This window comes from Trichechus manatus, unplaced genomic scaffold (assembly GCF_000243295.1).
Source record: "Trichechus manatus latirostris isolate Lorelei unplaced genomic scaffold, TriManLat1.0 scaffold00001, whole genome shotgun sequence".
NCBI lineage: Eukaryota > Metazoa > Chordata > Mammalia > Sirenia > Trichechidae > Trichechus > Trichechus manatus.
The window spans coordinates 28,194,988-28,220,354 of record NW_004443937.1 but is presented as its reverse complement, the minus strand read 5'-3'; the positions used below and the strand labels follow the sequence as shown (position 1 = coordinate 28,220,354).

General features: G+C 45.0%; 1 protein-coding gene across 6 annotated transcripts in view; it reads left to right on the top strand.

Moving 5' to 3' along the window:
• Positions 1–25,367, top strand: part of USP4 (ubiquitin specific peptidase 4) — a 41,531-nt gene that overhangs the window by 13,546 nt on the left and 2,618 nt on the right. For 2 of the 6 annotated variants that reach the window (XM_004368523.3, XM_023726802.1), the window contains 14 exons: positions 2,290–2,430; positions 3,230–3,347; positions 6,379–6,552; positions 8,441–8,599; positions 9,916–10,140; positions 10,895–10,978; positions 11,955–12,049; positions 14,697–14,888; positions 15,524–15,612; positions 18,348–18,569; positions 22,700–22,770; positions 23,038–23,156; positions 23,492–23,641; positions 24,720–24,823. In XM_004368523.3, the coding sequence (XP_004368580.1) occupies positions 2,290–2,430; positions 3,230–3,347; positions 6,379–6,552; positions 8,441–8,599; positions 9,916–10,140; positions 10,895–10,978; positions 11,955–12,049; positions 14,697–14,888; positions 15,524–15,612; positions 18,348–18,569; positions 22,700–22,770; positions 23,038–23,156; positions 23,492–23,641; positions 24,720–24,823 (1,943 nt within the window). The other 4 variants (XM_012556591.2, XM_023726806.1, XM_023726815.1 and 1 more) reach the window with 4 other exon arrangements.

Below are 25,367 nucleotides of genomic sequence, written 5' to 3'. Positions count from 1 at the left end.
ATTAACTGTTGGTGCGGAGAGGTTGCAGCTTAGGGTGTTGTGAAGACAGTTCTGTCTGTGTTAGAGTTCATTGCTATCTTAACAATAATGCCAGATGCAGGACTCTGGATACTTGAGGTCAGGCTTAAAAGATAGACTCCTCCTTAGAGCAGCACTGAACCTTGAGAAGCAAGCAGAGTGCACATCTCTCACCAGACCTGCCACTCTCTGCTCACAGGAATCTTGGAGCAAGGAGGGTAGACGTAGGCTATGTCTGGTTTGCTGGGGCCTCATTTTGGGCGTGGACATGGATGTGTCACAGGCCTCAGTCGTGGGTTCACGGGCATGTTTGAGTTGTCATACTTGGGGAACAGGAAATACCACAGTAGAAAGGTGTTGGGAGTCCAGAGGCTTGACCAGAGTATCTTTTGGGAGCAGAGACATCCTTATTTAAAGTTGTGGCCTCTGCGTTCAGAGTGTTTGCTGCATGAGACCTAGTCACAATTCAGAATGAGATCTTGCCTCACCTAATGTGTATGCCTGAAATTCAGGCGTTTCCCATGATGCTGGTTTCCCAGCCTGCAGTACTCCAGGATGCCCCTGGACCCAGTGGCCAAGCATTCCCCCGATACGAGTCACTTCTCTGCATAGAGTTCTTGCTTTGATTTGTCTTGTCTGTCAAGGTTGAGTTTTTGAAAAACTTAGTATCATGTAAATTTTCAAGCATATGTACCCTCGTTAGATATCCTTTTTACCAAATTTACTATGAAAACTGGTAGCAGCATTTTCTAGAATATTGTAAACAAATGTTAAATAAAATATTTTTTTGTTTTCTTCCAGCCAGAAATGTTCTCTCTTCTTTTTATAGAATTGACAGGTCTTGATATATGTAATGGCTTTTATGGAATTTTTTTTTTTTTTTCCATTTAAGCTCAGGGGAGTAAGTTACCAGTGAACAGAACAGTTACTGAAAAGGATCTGGGGAGACCATATGCCTGAGGGTTCTGTACATCAGAGTTTGAATTTCATACTCCTGTAGCACCTGTCTCCAGTTCTGAGATGACTGAGTCCGCCACTGCATCTCAGACAAGCAGACCATGGGTGGTGGACTTTTCTGCCTGCGTAGGCTGGGGAATGTCTGCATCTCATTGGACAGGTCTGAAATGTGTGCCTCAGTCACCTGTAAGGTGGAAGAGCATGCCTTGGCTATAATAAGTCTCACTTAATGCAGCTGACTTAATGAGTTCTTGGACTCCTTTGCAGCATGAGGATGAGGCTGTGTGAAGCAAATCCTCTTGAGGATCAGAGAAGATGCCTTTCCCTATGGGAATGTGAAAGGCTGGAGGAGTCCTCCCTCCCTCTCCCTCTCTGTGACCTCAGAGGGTGGAACAGAGCTTGATTCCTGGTGTCCACATACGCCCCTGAATAGTTTCCTGACGTTTGCCCACTGCTGGTGTGGGCAAAATCACTCCTCATTTCTGCTGCTGCGTTTCACTTTCTTTTCACAGGGAGCCCGGCATGAGATCAGATCCCATGACGTTGGGCACTGTGCCAGGACAGCACACCTTCTTAATCACTTTCTCTATTCTAAAAATAACCCAGTATTCCAGAAGGAAAATCACAGTTGCACATATTTGAAATGGTGTAGAAAGATCCATTTTCTTCTATATGTTCTTAAACATATTTTAGTAGAAGATTGATAAAATTGATAGCAGTTTAAGATTTGGGGTAGTTAGCCCTTGAATTAATCTGAAAGGCATAAATCTACAATAAGATTTGATGAAAAATATTGAAAGATGAGTTTGAAATAGGTTTCTTTAATTCTCCTTTATTCACTTTTGGTAAATTTAAGGGAACAAAATAATTCCCATTAAATGGCATAGTAAAACCAAACTGCCATTTTCCTGTTCTAGTGTCCTTATAGCCAGCTATTTAATTTGAGTCAAGTATTTTTGAGGAAATTCATTCCTTACTGCCATTTTTCTGTGTCTTTCACTGGTACCTGTTAAAATTCAGGGAAGCTTGTGATTTAGAAATCAAATCAGCATGCCCTGAAACACTTGATAGTTTATCCTACTAAAAGGTTCAGTATATGAGCATGTGGACAGATGAGACAGGAAGACTAATTAATTTGTTGACTCTCACTTAAATGAAATTTATCTTGAAGTAGCATGAAAACATGCTTTTTGCAATTTATCTTAAATGACTCAATACGGAGAATGTTTAGTTTTTAAGAAGAGACCTAAGGCATTAAATAGGGCTTGCTCTTTGCAAAAAGTCAGTAGCCTTGTTTCTGCTTCTCTCTCCCAGATCAAGCATTGCGCCTAGCAGAAATTTTACTACCTCTCCAAAATCATCAGCAAGTTCCTATTCCTCAGTGTCTGCCTCTCCCATTGCCAATGGTGATAGCACTAACACCTCTGGGATGCACGGTTCCGGTGTCAGCAGGGGGTAAGAGCAGGCCCCGTTCACTTTGCTTCCCTTTTCTCTGAGTCTTTAGTGAGTTGTTCCTGGATAGCTCCTCTGCTGCTACACTAAGCCTAATGGGATGAGAGTTCCCCGTGGGAATGCGCTGCATGTGGTTTCTCACTCCATTTCATACCCACAGTAAAGGGTGCCTCTCTCTTACATTGCTTGCTTTGCTGGGAGCTGGTTTTTCCCCATGGCCCTAGTCCCCTGTGGTTTTAGAGGGTGGCTGCATTTGTTTGTGAAAGGACAGGCTGGCCATATGGCAGAATAGCTGTGAGAGGATGGTTCTCAGCTGTAGGGGAGCCCTGCCTGTTTCCCTTCTGGATTGCCATGACCCTTTCTCAAGCATTGCAGGAGCACCTACCACGTGGCATAGACAGGGTAGAAGAGGCAGGTGAGATGAGAGAAGGTGCATGAACACTCAGGCCCAGGTGAGGCTGGATGTGGGCTGGTGGATGGTGACAGGGCAAACTCTTGGCTTGTAACCAAGACGTTCTTCCCTGAAGTCACCAGGCAGGCAGTGTTCTGGAGGGATATAAAAATTAGCACTTGCTAAAGCCTGAGAGAGAAAGATTCAAAGAATATTTTTCCCCTTAAAGGTGTGCTTATCACCTGCGGTGTGGGGTGAGAGTAAAGGACTGAGGAGGGGAGTAGAGGGAGCTTGTGTCGTGGGATTACTACCAGACAGGAATTCTAAAGGGTCTGGAGGAGCCCCAGAAGGCATCCTGAGGATATGCGTACTACATTCACTTTTATCGTTGATATGGATTGTGTTTTCCAGTGGATCTGGCTTCTCTGCTTCATATAATTGTCAGGAGTCCCCGTCGTCTCACATACAGCCTGGGCTCTGCGGACTTGGAAACCTAGGAAACACCTGCTTCATGAACTCCGCTTTGCAGGTAGAGGGGAGAGCTGCCATCTGAACAACATCATGTTTCTCATAGCACTTTGAGGCCTGAGCGGGAGTGGCCTGCTAAGGTTCTGGGTAGATCCTTTCCCAGAGGTCCCCATCTGTCCCTGCCTCAGGTTCAGTAATTTGCTGGAAGGACTCAAAAACTCATTGGAAGCTATTATATTCATGGTTACAGTTTATTACCAGGAAAGGGTATCGATTAAAATCAGCCAAGGGAAGAGGTGCATAGAGCAGAGTCCAGAAGGATTCCAAATGTGGAGCTTCTTCTGTCCTCTCCCTGTGAAGTCCGGGGGTGCCACTCTCCTGGAATTAATGTATGACGGTATACGCTGAGTACTGCCAGCCTGGGAGCTCACCCAGTCTTCGGTGCCCAGAAAATGAACAGTTAAAAAAGACAGGTTAAAATTCCATGATTTAAGTTTCCATCTCACAATGCTAGAAAAAGAACAAATGAAACCCAAAAGAAGGAAATGATAGAGATAAGAACAAAGATTAGTGAAATACAAAGCAGATTTATAATACAGCCAAATTGGTTCTTTGAAAAAACTAATAAAATTGATAAATCCCTAGGAAGACTGATCAGGAAGAAAAGAGAAAACACAAATGACCAATAGCAAAAATGAAAAAAAGGGCATCACTGTAGAACCTGTAGACATTAAAAAGATTATTAGAAGATAGTAGAATAACTTTATGACATTAAATTGGATGATTTAAATGAGATAGACAAAGCGCCTAGAAACGCACAACTTATCAAACTAACACAAGAAGAAATAGAAAATCTGAGTAGTCCTTATACGTTAAAGAAGTTGATTTGGTAATTAAAAGTCTCACAACAAAGAAAATTTTGTTCTGGATGGCTTTACTGGTTATTGTATTTAAAGATTTAAGGAAAAAAATTATACCAATCGTATATAAATTGTTCAGGGAGCAGAAAAAGAAGGACAACTCTACAAGTCATTTTACAAGGCAGCATACCCTGATTCCTAAATCTGACAAGTTAAAGGAAAATCTCATGATTATAGACATAAGTGAAGTAAAATTTTAGCAAATCAAATTCAGTGGTATCTAAAAATGATAACTCGTGACTAAGTGAGGTTTGTGCCAGGAAAGGTAGGTTGGTTTAACACTTGAAAATCGGTGTGTCATTTAACATAGTAACAGAGTAAAGGAGAAGACCATGATTATCTCAATAGATACAGAAAAAGCCATTGATACAATTCAGTACCCATCTTCATTTTGAAATTTGAAGAGTTAAAATCAGTATACACATGTACAATGATTTATTGGATTCTGTACAGGCAGTCCCTGGGTTATGAACATCTGACTTACGTACAACCCGTAGTTAGGAACCAACCCCTGTAAAGCCTGTCAGGAGACAAATGACTTGGTGTTTGGGCCCCTAGGCTCCCATGATGGGCTGCACTTTTCCTGCGTGCACAGTTGCCACTGCAGGTCCTTGGGCAGCTGCTGGTGGTGAGTGGGCCCCTGTCACATGGCTGGCAGTGAGCAGAGAGCCCACATGTACCTGCCTCCCTTGGAGCTCGGAAAGGGCCAACCCCACTGACTGAGTGCCACGGCTCAGCTCCACATGGCTGGCCTGCAGGTGGTGGCAGCTGGCAGGGATGTGGGCACCGTGCTGTAAGTGTTCTTTGAGTACAACTGGTCACTCACCACACGGCACACCGCCAGGCCTCCTTGACATCCCCTTACCCAGCTCTGCTCAACCCTTTCCCTCTGGGCCCTCCATGCTGTGCAGCTCAGGGCCTTTGCAGCACCTCTCTGGGCTTCTGTTTCCCCTACCTTACACGTGTAGGATTTCACTGTTGCAGCAGTTCTTGGCCTTTTGGTGGCTAGAAGAGGGTGGGGCAGTCATAGATTCCTGACTTCTGTCTGTCCATATGGTTTCCGGGAGTCCGCAGAGAACTTTGGACTTGGGTTTCCACAAGTGTCCTCTTCCCAACCCTTTGGCCCAGGGCTCACTCTTAGCACATCCTGAGTGGCACTTTCTCCCTTGCATTCTGAGGCAGGGGCCTCATAGTTGGTGTGTGGCGTTGACAGGTCTAGTGAGGAGGGGTGGAATGATCCATCTGGCCCCAGCACAATCCTACCCACGCCCCCGACCCTCCCTGCCTCTGCTGAGGATGGTTTAAAACCCAGCAGAAATGTGGCCAGTGGTACAATGTAGACTTTTTAGTTCAGAGTCTACAATAAAGTATCTGACTGGTTTGAAAGATTTTACAGAACAGAAATCTTCGGAGTATTTTGGGTAATGTTTGCCCTGTAGGTATCTTTTCAACTGTAGAGAAGGTACATACAATGGTTTGTGATAAAAAAATGAGGGCTACTTTGTGATGCACATCAAAACGTTATTACTATATTATGTTGAAGATGTTTTAGTGTATCTGAAAGTATTTCTTTAATGTTTTTTATGCATAGAAATGTACACTATATGCTATTTAATAAGACTAAACATTTTACTAACTGACGTTAGATAAGAACCATACCTAACTGTTCCAACTTACATACAAATTCGACTTAAAGACAGACTTAGGAATTGAGCTTGTTCCTAATCCGGGGATTGCCTATACTGTCTTGATTATCCTGATTTTTCCCCCCTTAATGTTTTGACTTCAGTAAAACGTCTTGCCTTCAGCTTATTAATATTTTGTCTTCTCATGAAACACTGGGACGTCCAAGTCACTTCCACTGAAAACAAAAATTATTTATTATCCCCTCTGTGCCAGGTAGTTGAGGTACACAGCTTTTGCCCTTGGTAGCTTCATGTTTCAGAGACAGGGACTTAGGCAGTGAGCTTCAGTTCCACCAAGACCATGTCCCTGGGACGTTAGCTACGAGGTGGTCCACCAGCTCAGGCTCCAGGGAAGCTGTGCCTTACCCTTGTGAGCCTTTTAGAGAATTTTCTGAGTGCTTCATTTTGTTGGGGTTGAGAACGTGGTTTATATTGTATCTCTGTGCTGTCTGGAAGGGATGTGAGCCCTGGTCATGTTCTGTTTCAGTGCCTGAGCAATACTGCACCACTGACTGACTACTTTCTCAAAGATGAGTATGAGGTGGAAATCAACAGAGATAACCCTCTGGGGATGAAAGGGGAGATTGCAGAAGCCTATGCAGAACTCATTAAGCAGATGTGGTCTGGAAGGGATACTCATGTGGCGCCTCGCATGTTCAAAGTAGGTTTGGGTATATGCTTCCTTTGTCCTGCTTTGTGGAGAGTGGTTTAATGTTGTAATGAGGCATTTCTTTACATGCAGCTTGGGATTAAGATGTGATCTGAGAAGAAAAGCACCACACCACACAGTCAGACTCTTGTCATTCAGTCATTCAGCCCCTTTATTCAGTGCACACTTTTCTTAAATGTTCTTCACTCCCACCTCTGAGTTGGGGGTGCTCCCCAAGTCATTTGTAAGCTGGTTGCTCAGAATACCATAATCTGTAATGACAATCTTTAAATAATCATTTTCTTAAGCCAGACCATAAAAATTCAGTTGAACTTCTAAAGGGTTCTCCTAGGTTCTCTGAGACTGGGCCCTAAACCTAGCCTGTCATTTGAGTTGGGCCCCCGTAAGTCAGGAATTGGGTTGATATTCTTGGAAGGTGATCGGGGGCAGTTCTTACTTGGGTCCCTCAGCCAAGAAGATTTGGGGAACAGATGGGCAGACTGCAGCTCAGGCTTTCCATTGCCCTAAATGTTTTTTCCTGGTGAGGGAAAAGTACCTTGGTCCCCATATGCTTAAATCTGAGAGATCCTCTCTTTAGCCTTCACCACTGGGGTTCAAGGGGCCTCCATGAAGCACATAGTAGAAAAGGTGTGCATGTTTCTGATTCAAAGAGGAAAAATAAAATTGCTCAATGAGAAAATTAAAATCTCAGGTAGTTTATTAAAATTGAAAACTAATTCTTTTCATCTCCTTAGTCACATTAATCTCTGAGGAAATATACGTAATTATTTACATACTAAGTCATGAAGAGACTAGCTCAAACTAGTATAAGCAATTGGCGGATAGTATTTAAGGGTGTTAAGGAGCCCTGGTGGTGCAGTGGAAAGCACTCCGCTGTTAATTGGAAGGTTGGCGTTTTGGACCCACCAGCCACTCCGCAGGAGAGAGATGTGGCAGCCTGCTTCTGCAAGGATTACAGCCTTGGAAACCCTACGGGGCAGTTCTACCCTGACCCATAGGGTTGCTATGAGTCGGCATTGACTCCATGGCAGTGGGTTTGGTTTGATTCTTTAAGGATGTTAAGGGGTAGTGTAGAGCTTTCTCAATGATGGACATGTTCTGCATCTATACTGTCCAGTACGGTGGCCACTAGCCACGTCTGACTACTGAGCACTTGAAATGTGGTTAGTGTGACCAAGGAACTGAGTTTTTCATTGTATTTCATTTTAATTAATTTAAATTTAAATAGCCACATGTGGGTAGTGGACAACACAGGTGCAGAGTAGTGGTTATCAAATTTTAGGATGCATCAGAATCTCTTGGAGGGCTTGTTAAAACACAGACTGCTGGTCCCATCTCCAGAATTTCTGATTGAGTAGGTCTGGGCTGTGGCCTGAGAATGTGCATTTCCAACAAGTTCCCAAGTGGTGCTGATGTTGCTGGTCTAGAGGCCACACTCTGAGGACCATTGGTGTAGACTAATACAAGGCAGACAGTTGTTTAGGGATCTAAAGGATGTTACGTGTCTGAGGATTCCTCTGGCTGATGCAGGTATAATTTCTAAAGTTCTTGTGAAGACTGAACCAAAGAAGGAAGTTGGAGAGGGATTCGTGTCAGTACTTAGGTATGGCTCCTTGGGGTGCCACTTTCCCTCTTTCTCTTGGGGTAGGCTGGCCCAGGTTCCAGGTCCATCGTTGTTCTGGCTTTCTGATCTGAGCCCTCTCTCTAGTGGGAACCACTAGCATCGTTTAGGCACCTCCAGAGTTAATCGGGCTACTCAACCAGGTCCTGCTCTCCTCACCATCTCAGCTGACTCTGCAAAGCTGTTTTTGATAATTTTCATCTGACTTCACTGCTTCTTTTTATGTTATGCCTTCTAATGTGGTTGCTTTTGTCGTAGACCCAGGTAGGTCGTTTTGCCCCTCAGTTCTCTGGCTACCAGCAACAAGACTCTCAGGAGCTATTAGCCTTTCTTCTAGACGGATTGCATGAAGATCTGAACCGAGTGAAGAAGAAGCCCTACTTGGAGCTGAAGGATGCCAATGGGCGGCCAGATGCGGTATGATATTGAAAATTCCTGAACAGTGATATTCCAAAGAAGCTACCTCCTGTTGAAAATGAGGGGATGTTCTTCTGGTCTTTGAGTGTTTGTGGCTGGGATGTGGACTCAGAGAAAGGCATTCCAGGTCCAAAAGGGGTTAACTCGAGCTACTCCTGTTCCCACATGGGCTTCTTTGAATTAAAGTCAGCTTGTTTAGTATGACCTCATTGGTGAACCAGAGACTAGGGCACTCTGAAATCTATAAAGTGCTTATAGTGGGGGACTTTCAGATTGTTATTGCTCTCCTTAAAATCTATGCATGATTATTAAAATCACTTTTATTAATATTAGTAAGGCATTTATACCCTTTCCCTTGATTTTCTGATCTATGAAAAGGGGATTTAGTATTTCAGCTACCCTGTCACATAGAGGAGGAGCCCTGGTGGTGCAGTAGTTATGTGCTCAGCTGCTAACTGAAAGGTCAGCGATTCAAACCCACCAGCTGCTCTGTGGGAGAAAGGTGCGGCAGTCTACTTCCGTGAAGATTACAGCCTCGGAAACCCTATGAGGCAGTTCTGCTGTGTCCTATAGGGTCGCTATGAGTTGGAATTGACTTGAAGGCAGTGGGTTTGGTTTTTTTGGTTTTATTACATAGAGGCGATCAGCATGGATGCTTTAAAATAGCATTTAGATCTTAAAGGAAAAACCATGAGTTACACAACTATAAAATGCTGAACCTGTAGTATAGATTAAGGAGCCTTGGTGGCGCAGTGGTTAAGTACTCAACTGCTAACTGAAAGGTCAGCGGTTCAAACCCACCAGCTGCTCTGTGGGAGAAAAGACCTGGTGATATGCTCAAGTAAAGATTACAGCCTAGGAAACCCTATGGGGCAGTTCTACTCTGTCCTGTAGAGTCGCCATGATTCAGAATAGACTGGACAACACACACAACATAGTAGTATAGATTAAAACCTCATTGAAAGAACTTTAAATCATCAGAAACTCTATAGGGGGCCGTCCTTGCCCTCGTCCAGAGCATGTGTCCATGGTGCTCTCAGGTACGTCTCCCATCAGAGGACACACAGACCTCTTACTTCCCACGGATCCAGTGTCGACACCTTTTTAAATTTTGGAATGGGGCAGAGGGTCAGCATGTGGCATGAGTATGGTCCACTAAAAGTAGTCCCAGCCCTGCCTGGCCTACACTGGGTTGTTGGCTGCACAGACTGCCTCCCAGTCCGTCTGTGGTTTGGGCTGTGAGTCATTCGGGATGCAGGGATATAGGACTGAGGTATGTGGAGAATGTCCTATTTACCCCTTCTCCTCTCTTCCAGGTGGTAGCAAAGGAAGCCTGGGAGAATCACAGGTTGAGGAATGACTCTGTGATTGTGGACACTTTCCATGGCCTCTTTAAATCCACTTTGGTTTGCCCAGAATGTGCTAAAGTTTCTGTGACCTTTGACCCATTTTGCTATTTAACTCTCCCACTACCCTTGAAGAAAGATCGAATTATGGAAGTCTTCTTGGTTCCTGCTGACCCTTGCTGCAGACCTACCCAGGTAACAGAATCAGCACCTTCATGCACCTCTGAGTGGTCTTCAGACCTGGGGTGCAGCTGCTTCCGTCTGCTGTGTCAGAAGCTCCGTTAGCTGCCTCTGAGTCCCCTGAGCGCTTGCCTGAGTATTGTGCACCCTTGGCCTCTGTGTAACCCTGTACATTCCAGGCCTGTTGCAAAGGTCCTCTGGGCTTCTCTGTCACTCTCTTCCCCATGTTCCATTCATGTGACTAAAGTAACTTCATCTGCTGCATGGACCTTGAATCTCAGTGTTGGGGAACCAGAATCAGGGTACTTTTCTTGGTGAGGTTCACCTCTCAGTCAGCTAGGAGAGTCTGGCCAGATCAAAGGCCGGATAGAGAGGTGTGACCAGCAGGTCTTAGTGTCCAGCCTGCTGATGGGATATGATGGGATATCACTCGAAAGGTGATATGTAGGACTGGATGGCAGTTTGTATAATTTGAATAATTCTATAAAGAAAGTAGTGAACTTCTCTGCAAAGTTAAGAATAAAATAAAACATTTGGGAAGGGAAAGAGACGTCCAGGCTCCCATGCTGCTGCCTGAATAGAGAAACGGGTAGTGATGCAGACTTGCCTGTTTGCTCTGCTGGGAACTCATTTGGGCCTTGACCTCATCATATACAGTTTCTGGAAGAGCACCTCTACCCCCAGCAAAGCTAGCTTCTCCCACCTCATCTCCTACCTGTTAAGGGGGTACTCCCCACCCCCCATCATCCTGATCGTCTCTCCGCTGCAGTACCGCGTGACTGTGCCGCTGATGGGGGCTGTGTCGGACCTGTGCGAGGCTCTCTCCAGGCTGTCTGGCATCGCTGCGGAAAATGTAAGGCAGGCTGGTTAGTGACATTCAGCTCATTGGGGGTGCTTCATAGTCCTTTGAAGTTTACTTTCAACCTTACAGCCACTTTTTGGGGCTAGTTGTTATTGGTCAGCACAAATACGATTCTGTCTGGATGCCTCAGCCCTCCTGGCACTTACTCACTGTGGCTGGGATGGTCTCTTCTGGCCCCAGGACACCGTTTTTCCTCCACTGCGATCACACTAGATGTGGTCAGAGGGCAGGAGTAGGGCTCTGCTCTCAGCTCTGCTGCCCCTTCCTACGTGACTTCTGTAAAATGAGGGCCCAGAAGTTCCTTCCTGCCCCAAACTCCTTAAGTTCGTAGAGTGACATTTTGATGTTCTTGATTAAAAATCTTAATTTAAAAACAGCTGCCCATGCTGGCCTTTCTGCTGAGCCTGGCACTGTGGAGAGGCAGGGGAAGTGAAGACCTCCCCTTGTGCCGAGGACCATCCGCCTGGATGCTCCCAGCTCTGGCCGATAGGGAGCCTGTGAAGCCTGTGAAATGCTGAGAGCCCCAGCCCCAGCCCCTCCCTCGTCCCAGCCTTGGTCAGTGCCCTGCTTCTCCCTCACCCCCTCGTACTCCTGCTGGTTTCAGGTGGTTGGGGTTTGGCCCATTCCAGTGCGTGCTGAGGGTGGTGTGGAGACCAGCCTCTGGACGACTCCCAGTCTCTGGTCAGCACTCAGTGCCACACCAGACTGCCCACCAATCCTGCCACCCAAGGGCAGGTCCCCTCGTAGGCCTCAGGACAGATGTTACCAGTGTGTTCACAGCTGGTGGCAACCATGCTGTTCCCCAACAGGCCGCAGCCCCTGGGCTCTGGGGCTGGTCACATGGTGGCCTCAATGGAGGCAATGCTCCAGCAGGGCGTTTTTTCCATTTGTTCCTGGGTTTTAAGCAGTTTATTAGTGTGGATGCTCTTGTCCGTCTTACACTCTCTCTGTTACTGTTGACTCTTAGATGGTGGTCACAGATGTGTATAATCACCGATTCCACAAAATTTTCCAAATGGATGAAGGTTTAAACCATATCATGCCTCGAGATGACATTTTCGTGTGAGTACTCAGCAGTTCTGCCAAGGGTTGGGTGGAAACATTCTAGAGGCTTTGCCTTGTGTCTCCAGAGCAAAAGTTCTGTCAGTCAGTGTTCCTGTGTATTTTCCCCGACCCCTGAGTGCAAGGTGTTCAGGGAATTGTGGGCAGCCATTAATCCTGAGTACCTACTGGCGTTTCAGAGCCAGCCATTCAGATAACTCTACTTGGCATGGACACAGCCTTTTGTCAGCACTTGCTGCCTGTTAAGAAGGGCTATTCGGTGGTCCTACTGATGATCCTGCTGTCAGAAATGCCTTTCTGTAGAAGGGTCACAGCTATGTGAGAGGCCGTGGGAAGACAGAAGGGGTAGGGTCCAAGGAGGATCTCATCCTCCACAGGCTTTGGCTCCTCAGGCAGGTGCCATGATACCACAGATCTCTGGTTCAAAAAGACAAGGAGGGCTGATTTAAATAGCCTTTTCTAGCTCTCATATCCAGAGAGCTCTGAGACTCCATTTTCTCATCCCTGTGGGGCCCAAACCCATTGCTGTCAAGTCGATTCTGACTCATAGCAACCCTATAGGACAGAGTAGAACTGCCCCCATAGGATTTCCGAGGCTGCAAATCTTCACAGAAGCAGACTGCCACACCTTTCTCCCATGTAGTGGCTGGTGGGTTTAAACTGCTGACCTTTCGGTTAGCAGCTGAGAGATGTAACCACTGTGCCACCAGGGCTCCTTCTTGTGGGGACCAAAACAGAAACTAAACCTGTTGCCGTCGAGTTGATTCTGACTCATGGCGACCCTATAGGGCAGAGCAGAACTGCCCCGTAGAGTTTCCAGGGAGCGCCTGGTGGATTGAACTGTGGACCTTTTGATTAGCAGCTGTAGCTCTTAGCCACTATGCCACCAGGGTTTCCTCCTGTGGGGACAGTACACTTCAAATCCAGCTGGTCTCTTCAGCCCCTCCCAAGTGCTGTTATTTCATGTCTGCTGTGTTGGGTTGGGTGGGAGCTTGTCTGCTGTGCCCAGCCAGCCATTTGCTCACGCAGCCTTGAATGTGGGCAACACCCATGCTGTCCCTCCCTCATCAACTCTCACTCAGATTTTCCTTTGCTAAGAAAGGTTTATAGGATTTTGTTTTGGTTTTGGCTGAGGAATACAATGCACAAAGGAGACATCTCCTTCCCTTTACATTTTTGGGCCTGTGACTTCTAGATCACTGAAAGGAGTAGCTCTTGCCCATGCACAGATCCTCCTCCTGGTAGCCCTTGCATGTGCCACCCCACTCACGCCATCTTTCCTCACTTCCCTCATGGTGGAGGGCACCAGGGCTCATGCCGGGCTGCAGGACTAGGGCATGGCAAGGTCAGCTTTCATGTCCGTTTCTGACCCTAAGCCCTCAACACAGCCGCCCCTGATTTCTGGAAATTAGTGTTTGCACATACCTGAGCTGAGAGGAACTAGAGCATCGCCCTGTGGGGAGCTTGGTAGACCACCACCAACAAAGGAATTCTCAGAGGGCTTGAGGGCCAACCAACGGGCAAATGTCCTCTCAAGAGGAATTGATAATTGCCTTATGAAAATAATAATAGCATCTAATGTTTTTTGAGCATGTTGTACACTGTGCACTAAGTTATTTAATTCTCACCAAACCATTAGGATGGCTAATCCCATTGTCCAATGAGTAGTTGGACCCAGAAGTTAGGACACTTGTCCTGTGTCACAACAGCCAGACAGATGGACCTCTGAGGTCTGGTCAGTTCTTGACCATTATTACACTGGCCCACAGGGTCCTGTCCATTCTGAACAATGGACATTTTCGTGAGTTATCTTTAGAAGCTCTTCTGTGTAAACTGCTGTCAGGACCGTTTGCCAGGCACGTAAGGAAGTGTGTGTGTTTGTGTGTAGTTTTCAAAAATTGTATCAGTAAGTTTGTGTCTCACCCTATAGGAAGAGGGGAAAACTACATTCGGTTGACAGGATAAAACATCTGTATGGTAACATCTGTTCCAGGATAAAACATCTGTAAATCTCCTCAATCCCATGTATTCACTAAGAAACATTTTTCAAAACCATTGGTTTTTATTTAGTGATTTCTTTGATTATCTCTGATTTTTAAAAAGAATGTTTACGATTCTTTTATATCAATGTTTTTGAACAAAGAGGGCAAACAATTAGTTTTATGAATTTGCTTCCTTGTTTAAAAGAAAGAATCTTTGACTAATATTTTGGGTGTACATTCTTGTATAATATTTAGTTCTTTTAGCAGGCAGAGCACTGAGCATGCATATTTAATAGTTGAGCTCCTCGGTGACAAGAGATGACCTTGGTGGTGCTTGTGTGCCTTTGTGTCCAGAGCGATGGTCCAGATGATGGCTGTCATCTGTGTGCCAAGTTCCAGTTGAAGGACCGCAGAGTTTGAGGCCATGGTTGGGGGAACAAGGATCACAGTTGCTCTGTGTCCTGGGTTGTATAGGTTCACATTGTACAGACCACGATTCTCCTTGGGCTCCCTTACCCACCTTCTGGAATCATCTTGGAAATGGTTTCTCTACCTTTTCTGCTAAGGTATGCCCTGTTCCAGTAACCACCACATAGCTGCAGCTCAGATCTCTGCCGCTCACAGGGACTTGCTTCTGAAGGTGCCCCCTTGTGTGATTGACACAGGTACGAAGTCTGCAGCACCTCCGCGGATGGCTCAGAGTGTGTCACGCTGCCAGTCTACTTCAGGGAGAGGAAGTCCAGGCTTTCGAGCACGTCCTCCGGGGCAGTGCTGTATGGGCAGCCACTGCTGGTTTCTGTCCCCAAGCACAAGCTGACCCTCGAGTTCTTGTATCAGGCTGTTTGTGAGCGTATCAGGTTGGTGGCACGCCCGTAATTTGCTTGTTATCTGAGATTTAGGCCCGATAATAGTAGTGACGACCCCTGAAGAGTGCCTGTGTGGGTCCTGGGGGCTCATGTCTGTAGTGAATGCAGTAGTGTTAGCCCCTGGGAGGGCCAGGGCAGATGCTGGTGGGTGGAGTATCTGGCTCACTCCAGGCACCAGGACACTGGGTGCCCAAGCCTTTTGGTCCACAGAATCTTTCCTGTCTGTCACACCTGTCAGTCATCTGGTTTAGGGAGTCTAGTGCTTTGATAGCATTTTGTATTCGAATACTGTTTCTGAAGTGCTTCACCGTCATTGTGAAGGTGGAAATTAACATTACTGAGGGAAATACTTGAAAAAATCATGGTGCCATATGACATTCATAGACTTGAAACAGGCTTTCGTGGGTTCTTAAGTGACTTAGTAGTTCAGTTAGTCTGATCTCGTGTTTCTCTCAATTTCTGAAAGTGTTGAGCCATTTTATATGATTTTAAAACACTTTTACTTACATAAATTGCTTTGAGTTCAGCTGTGAATATATAAATTGTTGATTATTTCTTAGCTGTGTAGTGGAGAAAAATAGGTAAATGTTAAAATTAACCAGCTTTTTTTCTTTCTTTTTTTTAAGCCGCTATATAAAACAGCCTTTGCCTGATGAGTTTGGCAGCTCGCCCTTGGAGTTGGGGGCCTGCAATGGCTCCAGGGGCAGCTGTGAAGGTGAGCGCTCGCCATGCTGTGGGCTGTGACAGACCACATCCCTCCTGACCTCCCTCTTCTTCCAAAGGTGTTGTACACGTGGGAGAGGGAGGCGCTGAGGCTGGGTTGGGAGCTCTGCCTAGAGCAGCAGTCCTGGGACACACATCTGCAACACCTTGCCAATTCCCAGTACTTGTCCACCTTCAGTACCTCTTGGAACTTTCTTTGAGATCTAGGGATGTAGGCCAAGTTTCACCTCAGGCCGACTGAGCCTAGAGGGATTTAGTGACTTGCCCAAGATCATTAGGCAGTCAGGATTGGAATTCTGATCTGTTGGGATTACAGAGTGGGTGCTTATCCAGCACGTGACTGCTCCCATGACCGGATCTCTGTTGGTACATCACTGTGGTATGGAATCGCCCAACCATTGCCCGTTTGCCCAGCCTGGCTGGCAAGCCTTTGTTCCTGGGAGGACTGGTGTCTTGGTTGGCCAATCAGAAGGCAGAGATAGGCTTTCTTGTGTGTTTCCTTCTCTCTACCCAGGAAGCCATAGGTGGCGGCCAACTCTAGACATCTCCTGCTGTGGGAGGGAAGGCAGTCACGGTCTGAAAAGCAGTGGGATAGTCTTGGTGCAGGAAAACCAGAGCCCACACCATCTTCCTGTGGCTGGGTGCTGACAAGTTTGTCCCTAACTGAGGAACGGTTTCTGACCCGCACTGTGGCTGTCACTCTTTTTGGGCATAGGCCATTCAGTGGCTTTGTTCCTCTACAACTGTAAATGTCCCCCAAGTTAGTGCCATAAATTCTCCTTAACTGCAAATCCAAATGCCCAGATTTCTCCAGGACATGCACAGTCCTGGACAGTGAGAATCAATGTTCAAAATAATGGCCTCCAGGCTCTGTCATCATCAGATGTTCCAAATTGGTTTGGTATTTTAGAGTTGAGTAGGTTCTATTATTGTCTGATTCTTATTCTTTTCCACAATGCCATGTCCTCCTCTGACTGGGGGGAACAGGAATGTATCTGGTGTCCGGGTCCCACAGGCAGAAGTGTCGGGAGTGGTCCTGGAGGTGTCTGAGCAGACCCTGGGTAACCTGTGGATTCTCAATGCTCCAGCAGTCAAGGCTCTGTGATTCCCACTTAAGGATTTGGTGTGGACTGGGACAAGTCAGTTCATCCCTTTGAGCCTTGGTTTACTCATCTGCAAATTAGGACAATGACACCTGCTTCACAGGGTTGAGGTTACAGTTTAATGAGATAATGTATTTAAAATACCTGGTACATAATAGAGCCTCAATTAATAACAACACCTTGTAAGTATTTGCTGATGTTATAACTAGTCCTGCTTCTTAGACACTCAGTTACCTGCTTAGGAAGAATTACTGCCTTCTTTTGAATCCTACAAATGAGTCTTGGTGCGTAGACTTCAGACCCTGTTTAATGTTGAAGTACTTTTAGCCTCTTCATTGTCGTGGCTCCTTCTTTGGCCTGTGGCAGCTGAGCTTTAGGTTTCCTGCCAATTCTCTGGGTGACCTTGCGTAGCAAGTTTCAGTGGACCCTGCTTTCCTTTTCCTTTCTCAACCTGTCATATACACTTCATGGCATTTAATTCTGGCTGCATTGGCAGAAGGTTCCTGAGATTGACCTGGTAACTGGCAGCCAGTGGCACGGCCACGGACAGAGTTCTTACAGAGTCAGGGTACTGCTCGCTCATTGGGTGGGGTGTAGACAAGTTCTGGTTCTCTCCCTCTGAGAGGCAGCAGGCAGGGCAGGGGTTTCCTTTTCTAGTCTAAGAGTGGGGCAGGCTTACCTGTGTGTAAGGGGCAGGGCTGCTCTGGCTCAGGAGTCAGATGAGCTGAATTAGGAAAGGAGCCTCTGTGAGAGCTGGGGCCAGGTGGCTCTTGTGGGCTCATGTATGCTGGCTGGGAGTAATGCTGATGGGGAACCACGTCACACCTTCATCCACGACTGCTGCTCCTGTGGCCTGAAAGGAGACTGCATTGTCCTGGGCCCAACTTGTTCTGCTATTTGAGTGTATAAACTCTACATTTTTAAATCTCTTCCCGTTATTTTTACATCACCTTTTGAAGTTGTCCCCATCTATCGTTGAAATTACTTACCTGATACCTTAACTTTCCCCTTAGGATGTAGGCCCAATGAGGGGAGGACTCTGCTGTATTTTTGGGACCAAGCACGGCACCTGCCCCTAAGAGGCATTCAGTAAATACTTGTTGAAAGAACATGCAGCACATATTTCTTCTGGAGGAACCGATTGCTTTTACTTAGTATTTGTGTTCATTATAATATCTTAAAATTGACTTTTTAATTGCATTTCTTATCAAACAGTCGTCTTGAGTATTGCACGTGTGTTTAATTTTAGTCCTTTCCTCTGTGTGGGCCCAGTGATGAAGTTGAAAGAGTGAGACCATGTGGTGTGAAGTCCAGTAGAGTAGTAAGTGGTGAGGAGGCCCATATTGGGTCTGGCAGGATTGCTGACTCCCTTTGTGCCTTTGGATGACTCATTTAATCTCTGAGCCTCCCTTCCTCACGTGGAGTAGAAGTGTTCACTCTGCCTGTCTTGCAGGGTTGTGGTGAGTCACATGTGAGTATGAGCGCCTTGTAAATGCAAAGGGCTATGTATAGTTTCACATACACAAAACAGAATATAGGAGACACCACAATTACGTGTTAAATTAATTTTTAACATTGGAATGGTGGCAAATTATATACACATTGTTTTTCATTTGTGTGTCAGGAGAAGAAGAAATGGAACATCAGGAAGAAGGCAAAGAGCAACTTTCGGAAACAGAAGGCAGTGGGGAGGAGGAGCTGGGCAGTGACCCCAGTGAGACCATCCAAAAGAAGGTCAAAGGCCAGCCCTGCCCAAAAAGGCTTTTCACCTTCAGTGTTGTGAACTCCTATGGAACAGCTGACATAAATTCACTTGCAACTGATGGAAAACTGCTAAAACTCAACTGTAAGCACTTTCTCTGACCTTTCAAACTAGGCTCTTTTGGGACTTAGGCTTTCTCTGAAAGTACCAGACCAAACTCTTGCTGTTCAGTCGATTCTATCTGAAAATACTTAACACTCAGTACTCACTGCACTGGGCTTTCATAATGTCTGTGGCTCCGGGAACAGACACTTGTGTGAGCCTTGGCTTGAAGGCCCCATGGACTGTTTCCGACACCTTCTCCTGTTGTCAGGTGTCTCTCCTTGGTCCCTTATGGCCTCAGAGTGAAGTAAATTATTTCTCAGTTTCCACCACTCTTCAGGACATTTGCTGTGGGTTGATAACACTTCGTACAGTCCTCCTGTGTGGCAGCATTTCATTTATGAGAATATATATTTCTTTTGCTCCCTAAGAATACTCATGATCTTAGCTCGAGTAGATACATGAGACTAAACGGGCAGCTTCTGTCCGGAGGTGAGATGAGAAGGCAGCGAGGGTTAGGATGGACATGAGAAATCCGGAGTGGAAAGGAGGAGTGTGCTGTCACAGTATAGGGAGAGCAATTAAGAGTCACGTAACAATGTGTGTATAAATTTTTGTATAAGAGACTAACTTGAAATGTAAACTTTCACTTAAACTACAACAATAAACGAACAAACAGAATACTCATGAAATGCAGCCCCACATCCATGATGGCCATGGATTTCGTAGGCTCTCCATTACGTGGTGCCTGTTGTGGGGACTGCTCTACAGACGGGAAAAGGCATCCACAGAGGACTTGCATTTTGTATGAAAAGTATGAATGGCCAGTGAGGACAGCTGGGCAGGGTTGGGAGGGCAGCTGCAGAGCTGGCTCTTGTGTTTTTAGCTTTGTTCATTGTAGAAGAAATTGACTAGCTGTCGTTTAGCTTCCTTGTTTTTGTTATACTTATTTAAAAAAATTTTTTTCAGTGACAGTTTTGTTGAGGTATATAACATTCCATAAAATTCATCTTTTTAAAATGTACAGTTTTGTGGTTTTTAGTATATTCACAGAGTTGTGTAAACATCACCACTGTCTAATGTTAGAACATTATCATTATCCTGAAAAGAACCCCCTTACCCATTAGCAGTCACTCCCCCTCCCTCTTCACCCAGCCTCTGTAATCTACTCTATGTCTCTGTGGATTTGCCTTTGTGGACGTTTCGTGTAAATGGAATCATACAATATGTGGTCTTTTACGGCTGGCTTCTTTCACTTAGCACGTTTTCATTATCCATGTTATCCATCATACATCCATGTTGTGGCATGTGTTAGTACTTCATTCCTTTTTGGACCAAGTAATACTCTATTGTATGGATAAACCACATTTTGTTTAGCCATCATGGATATTTGGATGGTTTCCACTTTTGGCTATTTAAGAATAATGGTGCTGTGAACATTGAAGTACAAATTTTTGTGTGAACATGTGTTTTTATTTCTCTTGGTTATGTAACTAGGTGTGGCATGCTGGATCATATGGTAACTGCTATGTTTAACCTTCGGAAGAACTGCCACACTGTTTTCCAAAGTGGCTGCACCTTGTTTTGTTTTTAGTGGTTGCCTTGGATTTTTTTTTTTTTTTTAATTGTGAAAATATACACACCAACATAAGAAGTTCTCCTGGATTTTTAACTTGCCACAGTGCACCCAGATAATACCATACTATTTTGAAATAATGTAAGAACATTACAATAGTAAACATCCATTTCCCCCCAGTCCTTTGTGCTATTGTTGTCTTACATTTTACTTCTATATGATATAAACACCACAATTTGTTATATTTTTGCTTTAAACATTTAATTATCTATTTTTTAATTATCCTTTAAAAACACTAAAAAGCGAGAAAAAATGTCTTTTGTATTTACCCACATATTTATTATTTGCAGCACTCATATTTCCTTCTCATAATTTTTCTTCTATCTAAAAAATTTATTTTAACATTTCTTGTATTACAGATATGCTGGCTTTTGTTAATATGGGAAAAAATCTTTATTTTGCCTTCATTTTTGAATGATAATTCTAGGTTGACAGGTTTTTGTTGTTTATTGCTTGCTTATTTTAAAGATGTCTCCATTATTTGGCTTACATATTTTCTGATGAGAAGTCTGCTGTCATTCTTGTCTTTGTTCCTTTATACTTGTCTTTCTTTCTCTGGCTGCTTTTAACGTTTTCTCTTTATCACTGGTTTTCGTTGATTTGATGATAAGTCCCTTGGTATGGTGTTATTTATGTTTATTTTGTTTGGGGTTCATTGAGCTTTTTGGAACTGTGAATTTATAGTTTTTGTTACATTTGTAAGTTTGGCCATTATTTCTTCACATGTTTTTTATATCCTACCCTATGTGTCCTTTCTTTCTTTCTGGGACTCCAATTAGACATATACATTTGACCACTTGACGTTGTCCCATAGGTCAGTGATGATTTATTTGTTTATTTTTCTTTTATTCTCATTGTGCTTTGTTTTCGATAGTTTCCATTGTTCTGTTTTCTGTTTTTCAGGTTCACTCATCTTCTGTAGTACCATCTGTTGTTAAATCTTATCTAGTATATTTTTCATCTCTAGAAGTTCCATTTGGGACTTATTTATATCTTATATTTCTCTTTTCATTATGGTCGTATTTTCATCTTTCTTGCACATATGGAGCATATTTCTAATACTGTTTTAATGTATTATCTGCTGGTTCCCTCATCTCTGTCATTTCTGGGTCTGTTGCCATTGATTGACTTTTTCTCATGGTTATGGGTCATGTTTTCCTGCTGCTTTGCGTGCCTAGTAATTATTTACTGGATGTTTGATGTTGTGAATTTTACATTGATAGTTGCTGGATTTTGATATATTCCTTTTAACAGTATTGGATTTTGTTCTGGCATGCAGATCAGTTACTTGATATCAGCTAGATCCTTTTGAGGCTTGCTTTTAAGCCTCGTCAGGATGGGTCACAAGATAACCTTTAGTCTGGGGCAGGAGTCACCAAACTATGGCCTGTGGGCCAAATCTAGCCCACTGCCTTTTTTTCCTATGGCTTGTGAGCCAAGAGTGGTTTTTATATTGTTATGTGGTTAAAAAGAAAATCAAAAGAACAATATTTTGTGACAGTGAGAACTTCATGAAATTCAGATTTTAATGTCTAGAAATATAATTTTGGGGGGAACACAGTCATTCATTTACAGATTGCCTGTGACTGCTTTCTCATGACAGCTGCAGAGTTGAGTAGTGTGACAGACGGTATGGCCCACAAAACTTAAAAAAATACTATCTGGCCACTTATAGAAAAAGCTTGTGGACCCCTGGTCTAGGACTAATTTAGTTCCACTACTAAGGCAGTAGCCTTCTGAGGCTTCTACCTGATGTCCCTCAGATTACAAGGCCTTCCACTCTGCCTGGCAGCAACACGAACTATTCCCAGCACTGTGTGAGTCCTGGGAATTATTCCACATACTCATTTCCCGTGGTTCTTTCCTTAGCCTTGGGTAGTTTCCTCTCATGTGGATGTACTCAGCAAAATACCTGAGGGGACCCCTCTGCAGATTTCTGTTTTCATATTCATTTATTCTCTCTCTCTCTCTCCAGCTCTGTCCTCTCTGTACAACTTCCTCCTCTCTAGTATAATGCCTTACAAATTCTAGTCACTTCCTCAAACTCTGATATTTGACTCCTGACTCAGTTTCTCCTTTCTCCATACTGCGGCCTGAAAACTACATCCAGGCAGTAAACTAGGGCAATTATTGAGGTCACCTTGTTTGTCTTTCTTCTCTCAGGGATCACACTCCTGCTCTGCCTATTATCCAGTGTCTGAAAAGTTGTGTCTGTCTTGTCAGGTTTTCTCATGGTTTTAGGCAGGCGGTCCCTGTTACTCCACCTTGACCTATACCCTTTCAGAATTCGATATAGTTAGCACCTTTATAGCTATCCATGTCATTGAGGAAATCCTTGCCAGTGGATTTGGGGAGCTGGGGGTACAAAGGGGCTGGCCCGAGGCAGGGCATTGCTTTCAGCAGTGACAGGTGATAAGTAAGCAGGGGTTGATGACACGGCCAGAGTATGATTCTTCTCACTCCTGTTGGTTCAAGAGTCTCTCCTAGAGTGAAATGCCCCTCCAGTAATGAATGACACTTTGGTCTTCCTCCACAGCTCGATCCACACTGGCCATCGACTGGGACAGTGAAACTCGGAACCTTTACTATGATGAGCAAGAATCTGAAGTAGGTCACTTGGGATTCTTAGTCACTGGTGTGAGCTGATTTCTGCCGTGGACTTCTATCAGGATCACTCTCACCAGTCTGATAGCAATTTTAGCAAGTTATAATTCAAAGTGGGAGTGGAAAGTACTTAAAAATTTTGTCATTTTGTGTTCAGAGGCTCCAGAAAGTACACTATATTCCAGGTGTAAGAGTCTCTGTAGGCCTGTTGCTTCTTGACCCAGTAAGATCTTGTTTCCCAAACAGAACTCAGCCCTATGTTCCTTACAGACCTGTGAGAAGCACGTGAGCATGTTGCAGCCACAGAAGAAGAAGAAAACCTCAGTGGCCCTGAGAGACTGCATCGAGCTCTTCACCACCATGGAGACCCTTGGGGAACACGACCCCTGGTATGCAGCTCCCCACCGTCCAGGCAGGGGTACCCTGTGTCCTGGGACTCTGTGATCTTCTGGGTCATCTATGCACACAAGAACCTTTGTATCTGGAGGTGTCACTTCCTTACGTGGTCTCTACTGCACCACATAGATCCTCCTGTGTGAGTTCTGTTTTCCAGACTAAGCCATCACTCCGTTTTGAAAGGCGGCTTAGAGACCTCCCTGCCATGAGGAAGTCATGCTGAGCGCTGCTTGAAAGGATGTTGTGGATTGTGACTGTACTCGCACGAATGCCATGATGGCTCTGGCCCCCCCTTCCCTCTAAGCAGAGGTTGCTCTTCTCTCTCCAGGTACTGTCCCAACTGTAAGAAGCATCAACAGGCCACAAAGAAGTTTGACCTGTGGTCCTTGCCCAAGATCCTGGTGGTCCACCTGAAGCGTTTCTCCTACAACAGATACTGGAGGGATAAGCTTGACACGGTTGTGGAATTCCCGGTTAGGTGGGTTCTTTTGACCATGGAGTTAGGAAGATTAAAAAGCAGACAGTGATTCTGGGTGCTGATTGGCTGCTGCTTTTGTTGTCAAAGACTTTCTGCGTTAGGGTGTGTGTTGCTGGGCTGTGGGAGGTTAGATTTTGACTGTAGTTACCCCTTACTCCCCATGCCCGCACCTCTGGGGAGAAGCCTCTCCACTGGAAGCACTTCCCAGGCTCGAGAGGATACTGGTCATCTCCCTGCTGCTGATTACCTTGTGAGCCCCTCCTGCCACCTAACTGGCCTGTATTTCCCATCTATCCCTGGTCCCAGGGAGCCTGGGCTTCGTAGGGGCAGCACAGGGGCAGTGCTGTTCCTCATTAGTGGATGGGTCAAGGCAGCCCGAGAGCCTGCCAGGGAGAATTGGATTATTCCTGGGGGCCACAGGTGGGAGTGCAAACCTGCTGCAGTCCTGACCTGCGGTAGAGACCAGGACGGGCTGGCTGCGTGTATCCTCGCAGGCCCCAGGGCAAAGAATGTAATTGACACAGGAGATTGAATCAACAAGATAGACGTTTCCCCCTAAAATGCAGATTTTAAAATGATTTCTTGGGGGATGGATAGATACATGAAGTATAGGACATGTCAGCGGGAGAATCTAGGTGGTTGAATATATAGATATTTTAGATATTTGTTGTAAAATTCTTTTCATTTTTCTGCATGTTTGAAATTTTCAAAATAAAATGTAGGGGGAAAGCTTTCTGCAGCCTATTTTGGTATGTAGCTTACATAATGGCACCAGTTGTGCTTCTGTTGTAACAGTCATTTATACATGGTTGCTGAAGCTCTTTGTCCCCAGACCGCTTCCTCGCCATTTAGTCTGGTGTTGGAGTTTTACAGGAGGTTCTCCCACTTGCTGCTCTGAACATGCCAGTGGTTGGGACACAGACCCCCAAGGCCCCTTCTGTTGTGGTCTGTTCATCGTTCCTTCTGCAGCTAGTTTTGGAATGCCTCTCTCTGCTCTAGCCAGTTGTATAAAAGGTGTTGCTGGGTTGCTCTGACTTCTTTAACACATTTAAGAGCCGTTTTTGTGTTTTGTGCTCAGAGCTCTGAACATGTCCGAGTTTGTCTGTGACCTGTCAGCAAGGCCCTATGTGTACGACCTCATTGCCGTGTCCAATCATTATGGAGCCATGGGGGTTGGCCACTGTAAGTACTAGCATCTGCTTCCTTCTGAGATGTTGAAAGATCCTTGTCCAGTCAGCTATCATCGTATCTGTGTGCCAGGCACTGTCCTAAGCACTTTACTTGTCCAGTTCCACAGGCCTCAGGCACCAGGCTGCTTCAGTACTGCTGCCCTATTGTTCTTACTGTATGACTTCCTGGCTCAGGATGGCTGCTCAGTCGTCAGCTCTCATATCTACATTCCATGCCATCAGAAGAAGGGAAAAGGGGGGCACAACCTTCTCTTTTAAGTAGCTCTCCCAGAAGTCCCCCTCATTAGTCTGATAGATTTCATTCACTATAACTTGGTCACATGGCTATATGTAGTTGGCAGGAGAGGCTGGGAAATGGAAATTGTGCCTGTTTGAAAATTGAGGTTCTGCCAGTGTGGCGGTCAGTAATCTTTGATTGTGTCATACCCTACAGTACTCACTGTTCTTCAACTTGTTTTTCTCTCACCAGATTAATTTTTATATATGTCTGTGTTCATGCATACTAGTCAAATATATATTCTTTTTTTTTTTTTTTT